Source organism: Xyrauchen texanus, chromosome 31 (genome assembly GCF_025860055.1).
Source record: "Xyrauchen texanus isolate HMW12.3.18 chromosome 31, RBS_HiC_50CHRs, whole genome shotgun sequence".
Lineage (NCBI taxonomy): Eukaryota > Metazoa > Chordata > Actinopteri > Cypriniformes > Catostomidae > Xyrauchen > Xyrauchen texanus.
The window spans coordinates 41301919-41315209 of record NC_068306.1 but is presented as its reverse complement, the minus strand read 5'-3'; the positions used below and the strand labels follow the sequence as shown (position 1 = coordinate 41315209).

General features: G+C 41.0%; 1 protein-coding gene across 4 annotated transcripts in view; it reads left to right on the top strand.

Annotated features, from left to right (window-relative positions):
* Nucleotides 1–13291, top strand: part of zmp:0000000926 (ataxin-1-like) — a 47627-nt gene that overhangs the window by 32587 nt on the left and 1749 nt on the right. For 3 of the 4 annotated variants that reach the window (XM_052100781.1, XM_052100782.1, XM_052100783.1), the window contains one exon: nucleotides 11231–12688. In XM_052100781.1, coding sequence (XP_051956741.1) covers nucleotides 11378–12688 — 1311 coding nt within the window. In that variant the 5' untranslated portion in view covers nucleotides 11231–11377. Of the gene's footprint in view, nucleotides 1–7942; nucleotides 8193–11230; nucleotides 12689–13291 lie in introns of those variants that run through there. The other variant, XM_052100780.1, reaches the window with a different exon arrangement.

Genomic DNA, 13291 nt, shown 5'->3' with positions numbered 1-13291 from the left:
CCATTTACCTTCTCTATCCCTCTCTTCTCCTCACCTTCAGCTCCTCCATCACTCTCTCCTTCTTCCATTTACCTTCTCTATCACTCTCTCCTCCTTAAATTAACTTTATCACTAGCTTTTCCTCAACTTTAGCTCCTCTCACTTCCTCTATCTCTATCTCCCCCACACCTTCACCTCCTCCATTACTCTTTCCTCTTAACCTTCACCTCCTCTATTGCTCTCTGCTCCTCACATACACCTCCGCTATCATTTTCTCATTCTCTCATTCACCTTTTCTATCACTCTATTTTTTCACCTTAACCTCTTCCCACCTCCTCCATACCATCAAGACTAGTCAATTTTATTTGTATAGCACCTTTCACAACACACATCGTTTCAAAGTAGCTTTACAGAAGATCAGGCATTAACAGACGATAAACTAATGTCGATGAATCATCGTGTAATTAGATAAAATACGATTGTTAATCGTGTTTAAAAATAAATAATTAAACAATAATTGTATTAATAACCCCAGTGAGCAAGCTGAAAGCGACTGTGGCAAGGAACACAAAACTCCATAAGATGTAGATTAATGGCGAAAAATAACCTTGGGAGAAACCAGACTCACTGTGGGGGCCAGTTCCCCTCTGGCTAACATCATGAATATAATGTAAATATTACTTATGTATAGTTAAAGTCATGGTTTAAAATGATTAAACTAAGTAAGTGTTAAGGGTCAGTGTTTGAACTGTAAGATTAATGACCAATGTCTTTGAAGTCCATTCTGGATTAACTGCAGAAGTTCACGTAGATGCTATTGTCCTTGTTAATTGGCTGATGAAGGCTTTTGTTGGCAATTGTTAGTCTATGCATTCCATTTGATGATTGTAATCCATCAATAGACCGAGGTGATGCAGGCAGAGATAAAGGATGTGAAATGCAGTTCAACCTGGCCGGTAATTTCTGTGAGGTTCGGTGTGGTCCATCCTAAATCCAAGGTTCAGACAATGGCATATGAAGTATCCCATGTCTTATGGTTGGAGATGGCATCAGTTCATCCTCTGAAGTCCATCATAATAGACTGAAGTGATGTTTGGCACTGGCTGCATTTAGTCATCATCATTCAGCGACACGTAGCAGTGGATTCCAACACGAAGCAGGAATGGTGCTGGATCCAGTCGGTTCTGGTGACCGCAGGATAGGAGTCCCGAGATTGAGACAGGGAAACAAATAAAATATAAGCATAGATGCCATTCAATTTATTGCAGAGTTATAAATCATGATCAATGTTTATGGTTTCTGGTTCCGGCAGATCCAACTAAAGCAGCCTAATTGTGGGTTGGAGGATAAATTAGGTGTAGTAAATAGATGAGTCTTTAGTCTAGACTTAAACTGAGGGAGTGTGTCTGCATCTCGAACAGTGTTAGGGAGACTATTCCATAGTTTAGGAGCCAAATATGAAAAGGATCTACCTCCTTTTGTGGATTTTGATATTCTAGGAACTATTAACAGTCCAGAATTTTGCGATCGTAATGAACGTGATGGAATATAGTGTGGTAGAAGGTCACTTAAGTACTGCAGAGCTAGACAATTCAAAGCTTTGTGTGTAATTAACAGAATCTTAAAATGAATATGGAATTTAACAGGTAGCCAATGTAACGATAAAATGTGGCTAATATGATCATATTTCTTGGTTCTCGTTAGCACTCTGGCTGCTGCATTTTGAACCAATTGAAGTTTATTTATTGATCTTGCTGGACATCCTCCCAGTAATGCATTACAATAATCTAGTCTTGAGGTCATAAACGCATTAATTAGTTTTTCGGCATCAGCAACAGAGAGCATGTGCCTTCATTTAGCAATATTTCTTAGGTGGAACAATGCTGCTTTACAAAGATTGGTGATTTTCAAAGGACAGATTGGTATAAAATATAACACCTAAGTTCTTCGCTGTTGAAGATGATGTAACAGTACATCCATCGAGAATCAAATTATATTATAGTGGCTTATTTTTTTGAGTTTTTTGGTCCAATAATTAGTACCTCTGTTTTGTCAGAATTGAGTAGAAGGAAATTTCTGGACATCCAATCTTTAATTTCATTGATACACTGCTAATTTGGAGAATTATAAAGTTTTTCGGCATAGTAGTGGAAACTTATTCCACGATTCCTGATAATATCTCTCAGGGGAAGCATACACATGGAGAAAAGCAGAGGCCCTAAAACTGATCCCTGTGGCACTCCATATTTTACTTTTGTTTGGTTTGACAGTTCCTGATTTACATAGACAAAGTGGTAGCGGTCTGCTAAATATGACCTAAACCATGCTAATGCAACTCCACAAATGCCAACATAATTCTCTATCCTATTCAAAAGAATGTTGTGATCTAATCGAATGCAGCACTTAGATCTAAAAGCACTAGAAGAGAAATGCAGCCGAGATCAGATGATAAGAGCAAGTCATTTGTAACTTTGATATATGCAGTCTCTGTACTGTGATGAAATCTATGATAAAATTCAGTCAACCTAAATCTTGACTGAAATTCTTCATATATACTATTTCTCTGTAGAAATGAACCTCTCCTATCGCTCTGTCCTCCTTACCTTCGCCTCCACAATCACTCTCTTCTCCTCACTCTCTATCATTCTCTCCTCGGCTTCACCTCTTTTATTTTTCTGCCCTCCTCGTCTTCACATTTATTTACATACTCAATAATTCTCACCTCTCTGCTCCTCAGAATTACCACCTCTATCATTCTCACCTTCACCTGCTGTGGTCTCCTGCAGTATTCTGCTGCATCATAAGTATTTCAGGGCACAGAAATATGATCTGTCCAGAGAAGTGCTGCACACAGGAAAACTGACTCATGCACAGCACCCATGCAGCTGTACTGCTCAACATCTCCATTTACCAAACATTCCTATAGTTATTCATGTTGCTGTTTGTTAGATTCAATGTCTTGGTTTTTTATAAGTGTTTGTGTGCATTTGAAATGCAGAATAATTTTGGGTACATTAATGTGTGTGCAAGAATTATTTATAAAAAAATATATGATTTGTGTGTCAGTAGATGAATAGGACTAATAATAGCAATGATAATAATAATGGGCTGTCTTCATTTATGTTGGCGTTGCTTGAACTGAATATATAATACGATGTAAACAGTGAAATAACCAGAGAAGAACCTCAGAATTAGGAACTTGACCCAGCCCATTAGCGCTTTGTGCCATAGTTTCACCCATCCATCTGGACACTTTTATACAAAAATATCAAAACTTCATGGCCATGTCCATGTCCACTGAATTTGCATTTTTGATGTATCATAGCACTGAGCTTAAAGCATATCACTCTTAAAATAGGGCCCTTTTTGTTTTGATAACACAATCATTTTTACTTGATTTGGTGTAAAGTAATACATTATTAATTCATAATCAACCTCTTTTTCATCTTATTAGTGGAAGTATTTTATTGTAGATGCTCTTCTTGTTTACAGAATTTTCAATGACATTTTTGCTTCTGGACTAAATTAATTACAATTTTATCATATTTAATATAATGCTCTGAACATAACAAAACACTAAAATGAAAATGTGTACATGTGTGTGTGTGTTCATCTGTCTGTCTGTTCGTGGTCTGTCACCACACCCACAAACTTTCCCACTAAAAGTGGACATGTGTGTATATTTGTTTTTGTGTGTGTGTGTGTGTGTGTGTGCGTGACCTCTCCAAATAGTATTTCATCTTATTTTCAATCTAATTATGAATCTATATATTTGTATTCTGCCTCTTAAACCTTGTAGTTTCTCTTTGAGTCTTTTTGATGGAAAGTCCCATTACACATATTATTAAGTGGCAAACATACACACATGCCTAAAGTGCTGGATATATTATGTCTCACGCTCACATTGTGTAAAGAAACATGTTCCGTCTCAGTCAGCACATCCGCATGTGTGCTTAAATGAATCAGTCCTGAAAATACAGACTGAATGCAAATTCTCCTCAATTGTACGGACCACCAGCGCTTGTTTTCACATAGGGAAGTTGTATTATGTCTCAGTGACTATACGTTTTGTTTTTGTTTTTAACATAATAAAACCACACTAGCATACATAGTAGAAAAGAGTAAATGATGTAGTATAATGTGTAAATGTAGTAGTATAATGAATGTTGATTCTGACTGGAAGGTATAACTGGTTAAAAGGTATTTTTAAATAAATGGCAGGAAAAAATTTGTCAAATTAATTAGATTTTCATTCGTTGGTAAAAACAATGGAAATATTGCTTAACATTTTTAGTCAAGAATTTAATATATCTGTACAGAAACATAAAATAAAAATGCTTATATAAAGGAGAGATTTTAGCAACTTTTGTACACAGCCCATTTGTAAATTGTATATATTGTTTTGTTATTTAAAATTTAACAAACTTATTTTGGTGTAATGTTTTGCTTGACAAGTTTGCTTGTCTCATCGTTTTTAAAATAAACAACACTTTGTTTTATATTTTGTTACATGATGCAAATAAATTCATACATTTAATGAGTGACTGAAGTGTCCAAATAGATTTTGGGGGCAAATATATATATATATATATATATATATATATATATATATATATATATATATATATATTATATCTTAAGGGTTTTTATCTATTGGACAGTGGAGACAGACCAGGAAGTTAAAACCATGGTCTAACAGCTCTTTTAAATGAACACTCTGACAAAGGAGTTTATTTTTAAAACTTAATATGATGCTTAATAGTCAGAAGCATCTAGGTTACTACTGTAAACCCCATTCCCTGATGGAGGGAACGAGACGTTGTGTCAATTGTAGTGACACAAGGGGCTTCTTTCGGGAGCCTTGGATACCTCTGAATATAAGAAAAGTCGAATGAAAAATTGGCAAACAGAATATGCATATGCATAAAAGGTGGGGATCGTGCATCTGTTCAGTCAGGTTCTGCACTGAGGAGCCGAGAATACATTTCGGCCATTACAGCAGCTTGGTACAGTGTTGTGGCAAGGGTGACACAATGTCTCATTCCCTCCATCAGGGAACAGGGGTTACACTAGTAATCTAGACGTTCCCCTTCTTTCACTAACTCAATGTTGTGTCAATTGTAGTGACACAAGGGGCCCCTATTCAATAACGCCATCTATACTGAACCGTGTTACATGATCTGCTGATGCTGGTGCAAGCAAGCAATAGCATGCCAAAGGAGCATAGGCATCAGAATGCACGTAACCTTCCCCAATGCCCAACTAAGACGCCATAATATTTTTATTAGGTTCCCGGCATCCAACCAAGGTTTTCCCCTGAGGGGTGGGAACAAGCAACGTGGCAAGCATGGGAGCAGGCCATGCCAGCCTTTTCTCTCTCTATGTTTCTCCTCATAGTGTGTTAGATGCAACTGGGGCCAGCAAGCTATAACACGCATCGGGGAAGGCGTTCTTTTCCAGTCCTATTCTTTCAGGGGGAAAAGACCTCGCGCAGACCACATCCTGCCCAGGCTGGGGAGGTGAAAATGTGGCAAATACGTCACGGTGACTGGGGCAGTGGGGACTGGGTCTGTTCAGGAATTCCTCAGCTGAATTCGTGAGCCAGAGGGCTGGGGAGGAAGAACATCCAGGGAGCAGGAGTTCAAGGACTCAACAGGGAGTTAAAAACGCACATGTTTACCTCAGTGGAAGGGAAAGGTGCTAGAGCAAGAGGTATACCCGGTCATTTGTCCCATGTTACAGAGTTCTACATGCTCTGGCTACATGCCAGATTGTAGAAACTCGCAAAGGTATTGGGTGTTGCCCAGTCTGCTGCTCTACAGATGTCTGCTAGAGAGGTGCCGTTGGCCAGTGCCCACGATGATGCCACAATCATTGTAGAGTGTGCTCAAACCCAAAAGGCGGCAGGCATGGCCTGGGTCTGGCAATGTAATGGCATCGACTACCCAGTGGGCGAGCCTCTGTTTGGAGACAGTGTTCCCTTTCCGCTGTCTGCCAAAGCAAACAAAGAGCTGGTGGTAGACCACTTAGATCTTCTGCATCCCGTCCAGGGGCCAGACATGGAGGTTCCAGAGGACTGGGCGCAGATGCCAGAGGGTGCCCCGTCCCTGAGAAAGAAGGTCTTTCCTCGGGGGAATTTAACAGGGAGGTGCTGTCATGAGGAGCGTAAGATCAAAAGTCAGAGTGGGCCAGTAAGGGGCCACTAGAGTGACTTGTTCCTCGTCCTCTCTGACCTTGCCCAGCGTCTGTGCAAGTAGGTTCACTGTGGGAAATTCCAGGCAGGCAATTCGGTTTCGGGCAGTAAAAGGTGCCCTTACCCGATCATTTAGCCGTGAGGGTTGAGGGGAGAACTGAGGGTTCCGGTCCAACTCCACACTCACAGAGGCCCAGTCAAGCATATCGGACATCTTTGCTTCAGCCTCGAACTGGGCGGGCAGACCCAAAGGTGGCAGCCCAGCTGAGTCCTCCACGGCAGACACTGCGCTGCTCTCCGATGCAGCGGCGGTGTCATACTGCTCCATAGCACCGAAGGAGACATCAGATTGGCCATGAGGTGAGCCGGTCTTGCGTCGAGCCCGGACGGAAACAATTGAGCGTGCTGGAGGGCGGGTTTTTCGTTGGGAACTCCCCAAATTGCCTCCATCACCAGCCGGGTCGTCCTCAATCCCGTGGGAAGGAGCAACGCTGGGGGTGGTTGGAGTGGCGTTCCCTTTAAGGAAGAAAGCCGCGTCAGCAACGATGCTATGGTCAAGTTCTCGCAATGAGTACATGAGCCAACCACAAACACTGCCTCGGTGTGATCACACGAGGCAGGGCCTATGGCCATCAGAAGCGGAGAGATATCAGCCGCATCCATGAACAACACAAAGGCAAAAGAGCATCTTGAGAAAGACGCGTCTTTAAAAAGAAATTCGATGCCAATGTGTTTACTCTTTTAGAGAAATTATGGTCTTTTAGAGGACTTATTGCTCTTTTTACGATGGCAATGCACCGTAGATCCAACTGCAAAGATCTCGAGAGGTGAGTGGAACAGTAGTGAGTTTCTTAGCTCGCTGATCACACAACCGCTCGGCTACGAAGAAAGAATCTGACTGAACAGATGCATGATCCCCACCTTTTATACCCGTATGTCCGGGGGCGGGACATGCCAATTTGGTTGGGCAATTTTTCATTGGCCTTTTCTCATATTCAGAGGTATCCGAGGCTCCAGAAAGAAGCCTCTTGTGTCACTACAATTGACACAACGTCGAGTGAGTGACAGAAGGGGAACAATAACAAATTAAAAATTTCTAACTGTAACTGTCATAAATGTAATCAAAAGCTCCATAACACAGCAGTTCTCTTTCAATGATTTGCAATTCAATCTGGTCTCATGTAAACAAGAGTCTATTTAAAGAGCATGCCGGTATTCTCCTACAGATACAAGCCTTCAAAAAGAATGCTGACACTGCATCCACTGGACTTGAGCTGCCTGTGTATATGTGTGTGTGTGTGTGTGTGTGGTTTTGGTTTGACTCAGTGGTTTCAATTACACTATGGACTCTAGAGAAGGGTTTGTGTAGGTTGTCTTCTTAACTAGTTTCTCTCCTACTCAAGTAAACTCTGCCCTCTAACCTTTCAACATGACTTTATTCTTTCTGTCTTTTTTCTACTATACCACTCTTTCCCTTTTCAATAGTTTCATTTCTCAGTTTCTCCTACTCACATACTGATAATGTGTTTGAAGGCTTGTGTGATCTGGGCATATATCATTATCTCTACATGTTTATCACGTATGTAAATGCATATGTTCAGATCGGAGGGTGTGTGTGTGAGAGTGAGAGCAAGAGAGAGAGAGAGAGAGAGAGAGAGGGTGAGTGGGAGTGTGTGTGATTACCCGTCTGTTATTGTGTGCGTGCGTGTGTGTGTGTGATTATCCCTTTCGCAGTGAGTAAGGCGAGTGGGCGAAAGCAGCAACTGGTCTGCCTGTGTGTTGTTGCATAGCAGACACTGCACGATATTACTCATTTCCTTAGCCTTGTGTACACACACACACACACAAACACTTTTTCACAGTCAGCCTCAAAGCCTTTCGACATGTTGTGACTCCACAGTTTGCCTGTAGATTTGCGCACACCATTGCCTTAATGGTATGTCTGCGTGTGTGTGTGTGTGTGTATGACTGCAGAAATGAGTGCTATCACACGGATATCTACTCATCACACCCTGTCAAGGTCAGTACCGTCAGGTCAGCACAACTTTTCCTGATCTGATTCATTAAAACTGTGCGTGCATGCTTGAGACATGCTTTAAGGTTAGATAAATGTAGTTTTTTTACAATCGGTATTTGTGCTTTATGCTGCTTGAAAGTGTGATATAATTTTTTTTAAAAGTTTTATTAAGAGTCATTCCAGTGATTTAGAGGTTTTCTGTAGTTAAAATGACAGTAAGGGTCTGCACAGCTTTTCATGTGGATCATGATCTGACACATTAAAACTGTTCATACATGCTTAGAGGTTAGAAAAGAAGTTCTTAATTTTTTTTTAAATTGGTGCATGTGCTCTTTGCTACACCAATGTCTGAAAGTATGGTATACCCTGTTTTAAGCATTTTTAAGTTTTGTTGAGAGTTATTCCAGTGGTTTTGCAATACTGTAGTTCAGATCATAGTAACAGTCTGTTATGTTTTGTTAGCTGTCAAAACTTCTTTTTGAGGTGTTAAATCGCAATATGATTCAGTTTGAATGAATGCATCTCCATTAGATGAAGCTCAGTGGGGTGGGCTATTTTCCACCATGTAAAATCTGTAGGTGGGAAAATCTGTAGCTCCACTTCCCTAGATTTGCAGAGATCTTGATCACCATCATATCCAACCTCATCAATGAGAAAATCAGCTTTAGAGCAGCTTTGGCTACAACTACCTGGTAGATATTGATTTGCTGTACTGTCTGTTGGGATAGTTTTTAACAGTGCCAGTGTTTTCTCCACATGAATAAGTCATTAAATGTGCCTGAAATGCTCCTCTTAAAGAGTTTCTAATATCTACAGCTAGACTGTAATTAAGTTTGACTGCCAGTGCTTCATGAAGGAGCCTGCAAACAATTTGATTTATATTTTCTGTTTGTGTCTGTCAGTTTGGTGCTGTACCATCAATCAGTGTTTTACTGTTTCTTTTTTCTTTCTTTTTTTTGTTTGTTTTTAACTCTTAGTTACAAGCTTTTTAAAGATGCTTATACATTTGCTTGTACATGATCTAAAATTATCATATAGAGATAAAAATCCATCACAACCAGCTGTTCTCTGAAATTATTTTGCAGTTAACACAGTGGTTGATAAAGGCTTGCACAAGAATGTGTTGTGTGAAGGGTATTTGTACTAGTCCTTCAAACTCAGAAGGGATTGTAATCACTGCAAATTTCAGATAGCTGCTAAGAGTGCTGTAATATTTCTTATTTTAGTTTTGAAATCCTCATACAGAGACAATATACACTCAAGACACACAATATCAATTCACTGAAATTACTCAGCTTCCTGTCCAAACAAATCATTGCACAAAGGGAGCAAAGGCTAATTCTTCTATTTTGTAGTCTCTTGATTTCTGTTAATGTTAAAATAATTAAAACATCCTTGGTAGGCAGACAGATCAGGAAGTGAGAAAAATAAAATGTATGTGTATTTAAATGTATGCTCGACTACCATTTTTACGTTTAACTGCATGAATTTTTTAGATCAGATTAAATTATGAAAAAAAAAATATATATGCAGAGTACTTATAAAAAAATCATTTTTACTTTCAAAAATAAACAAATAATAAAAATACAAAATAATTTGTTATGCGTTCACGTGGCAACTTCACATTCTTATCTTTATAAAAATTATGATCGTCTTATGAACCTTGGTAATGGTTGCCATTTATTGCTCATGTAAAATCACTGTACAAGAATGTAATACTTTTTTAATTTAATACTCAGTCTACTTGTGAGCTCAAGGGTGATCTAAAACTGACAGTTATTTTATAAATTTTTGCTGTGTTAGCAGCTTGTCTTATTTTGGGGTGTATTGAAGTGTTTATCTGCATACATTTCTTGAGAGAATCACGATATAACCCTCTCAATCTTTTCTGGTCACTGTAAATGTATGGACTCAGTTTCCATGGAGACAGCAACAGGGTATTGGGTTCAGTCTATGCATACAGTGTAGTAGACAGAGGCGTTAAGAAAGAGACCAGATGTTCAGGCAGCTCAACGCAGTCAAGTATAAATGTCTAATTTAGAGCGATCAGAATGACATTAGACAAACTCCCCCACACAATGCTGTGAATAAAACAAGCGTGCTTAACTGCTTTAAGGGCCTTTTCTTAATCTTTTTTGATGTATCTACAAAGTGAACCTATGGGTGATCTGTAGATCAAATGATAGAGGATGATGTTAGCGGCACCGAGGACTTGCATTTGATTTTACAGAGAACAAAAATACTTATTGCTAAAATAGTCTGCAAAATTAAAATGCGAATGCCATGAGGAGACATTTCCTGTTGCTACAGTATCAGTATTTGAGAGGTTCTGGAATAGGTGTGGAGATTCCCTTCACACCTTAATGAACAGTGGCAACATGTCTTCTTAGAACTGGCATATACAGTATATGCATTATATATATATATATATATATATATATATATATATATATATATATATATATATATATACACACACACACACACACACATATATATATATACAGTATCTTGTCATATTTATTTGTGTGGGAGATAGAATCTGTATGTTTTTTGTGTGTGTTTGCCAGTAGCACATCAGCAGTATGGTGATAATCATATGGAAGTTATATTTAGATCAGTTCAGTCTCAGTTGGCCAATTTATGCTTCCTGCTGAAAGATGTTGGATTGTGTAAATCTACAGATTCAAATCCATATAACGGTAGTTCTTAAACACCTTTCTTCTTGTAATCATTATTACATTTGTAAACATATGTATAAAATCATGAGCAATAACATGAGATAAATAAAGACCCCAGAATCAAGACATCCACAAAAATGACCTAAATGACCTTGGGATCAGTTGTTTTAAAGTTTTTGAAAAAATGGTTCCAAAAGTTTTTAAGAAATGTGTAGCAGTCACATATTTGTTTCATCTATGCAACAAAATTCTTTGTAGAGTTACTTAAGTACGGAAATACTTTTTTGGACCACTGTGTATTTCCAGTAAGTGGTCAAACAGTAATATTTTGCTTTTGCTCTCTCTCGTTGTCTCTCTTAGGTGAGCAGGAGCTCTGGGCATGGCCATCTGTGACATGTGGTGTGTGTGATGCTGATCAGCAGTAGAAAGTGTCTTTCTCCTGGCCCCTCATTCTCCCCAGCTGCCCATGTAACCTAGTGTGGCCCGGCAGTCCCGGGGGATTGCCCCATGAATCCAAGCCCAGACCGCAGCAAAGAGTGTCTCCCCCCCAAGAAAAGGGAGTCCCGAAAGGGCTCTTCAGAACAGCAGGCCCTAGATGATAACTTCAAATCCCCTGCCCCTCTCCGAAGCCGAAGGCACAACCAGTTCACAGAGGGTCACAGAAAGAGTGGTGATCTACTCCCACCCATGCTGCCACCCCTTTCTCTGTCACTGCCTTGGCAGGCATCCTATGCCCCTTCCATGCATCACTCGTACCTGCCAGTTCAGGTGGATGAGAGGAAAGGATCAGCCCCTGCACCCTGGAGAGAGACAGTATGTGGACGGGGTATACACAGGGGACTGGAGCACCCGATTTCCCACCACTCCCGATGGCTGCGTGGCGACATCCCCCCCATGAGTCTGCAGCCACTGATATCCATGCCGACATTCAAGAGTGTCTATAAGGGCGAGTCCAGAGAAATGTGGCCTTATGGCCCCAGTCAACAAGATTGCAGATCGACTATCTTCACTTCACATCTCTTTCCACAGCCTACTGTCTATCCTCATGAATCCATCCCGGACAGCCGCCTCAGCTACCAAGGCAGACGGCCTAATGGTTTTGATGGCCTAGACAGCAGGTCTGGCTCTAGTAGAAGAGTGCCAACATGCAATGACTATAGGAACGACACCATGACCAGCTTGGATGGTTCTCATGCCAATGGCAGGAGAAGACAGGAGGATACAGTCAGACAGAACACTTGGGGGGGCCTTCAGCCACGAGAAAGCACAAGTGCACATTCCTCACCACAGGACAGGGACACAATTCACCCCTCATCAGACGCAAAGACTGGAAAGGCTTCTCAGGAACATTTCGGTGGAAGTGCCTCCCAGGCAGGAGCTCAGATCTACTATGCCCTAGGGTCCCTCTACCCTACTGCTCACCAGAACCCTAAGTCTTTCCCAAAACTTCATCATTCAGACCCTCCTTCTTGCAACTTGAGGAACTCTCAGCACTCCCCCCACAGCCACCTCAACAGCCATGGAGTTGAGATAGAATGGGATCCCTCTCCAGGGTCCTACCGCCCTACGGTCGCTGTACTCACTGTCCCTGACCAGCCCCCTTCTGCAGTCCTACCTCATTTTGCCAAAGGTTCCCTGATCGAGTTGGCTGGTGGCCGTCTGAAGAGGGTGGAGGAGCTGAAGACGGAGGATTTCTTGCACAGTGCTGACACTTTGCCTGAGTTTCATTTGAGCACCTGCACTATTCTGGTAATCTCACCTGGACCCACCCACGGCTTCAACCACCTGCAGGTCCTGCTCAGAGACCGCAACACTCAGGTGAGTATGACAGAACAAACGTGCAATAATATGTGCTTTTTCTCAGTTTTGACATTAGTTTCACTCCATATTTGCTTTGTCAAAGCTTTATTGTGAAGATAATTTTTGCAAATTATCAACAATATCAACTCCCAATATCCCTACTTTAATTACTTGGTTAAAAATCGTCATGGTTACTGTTGTAACCTCTGTTCCCCGATGGAAGGAACGAGACATTGTGTCGATTGTAGTGACACAAGGGGTCTCTTCTGAGAGCCTCGCGTACCTCTGAACTTGAGAAAAGGCCAATGTCAAATTGGCAGACAGAATTTGCATGTCCCGCCCCCAGCCATACGGGTATAAAGGGGAGCGGGTGAGCGTCTGTCAGACAGGTTTTCACCAAGGAGCAGAGAATAAGCTGCGACTTTAGTGAAGACACGAGGGTACAGGGACGGGTGTCGTCCTCAATCCTGTGGGAAGAAGGAACGACGCTGGGGCGACTAGAGTGGCTTTCTCTCGTGAGAAAATAAAGCCACGACCGCAATGTTGCCATGGCTATGTTCTCGCACTGAGAACATGAACCATTCATAAAACACTGCCTGTGTGTGATCGCAGCCTGGCAAG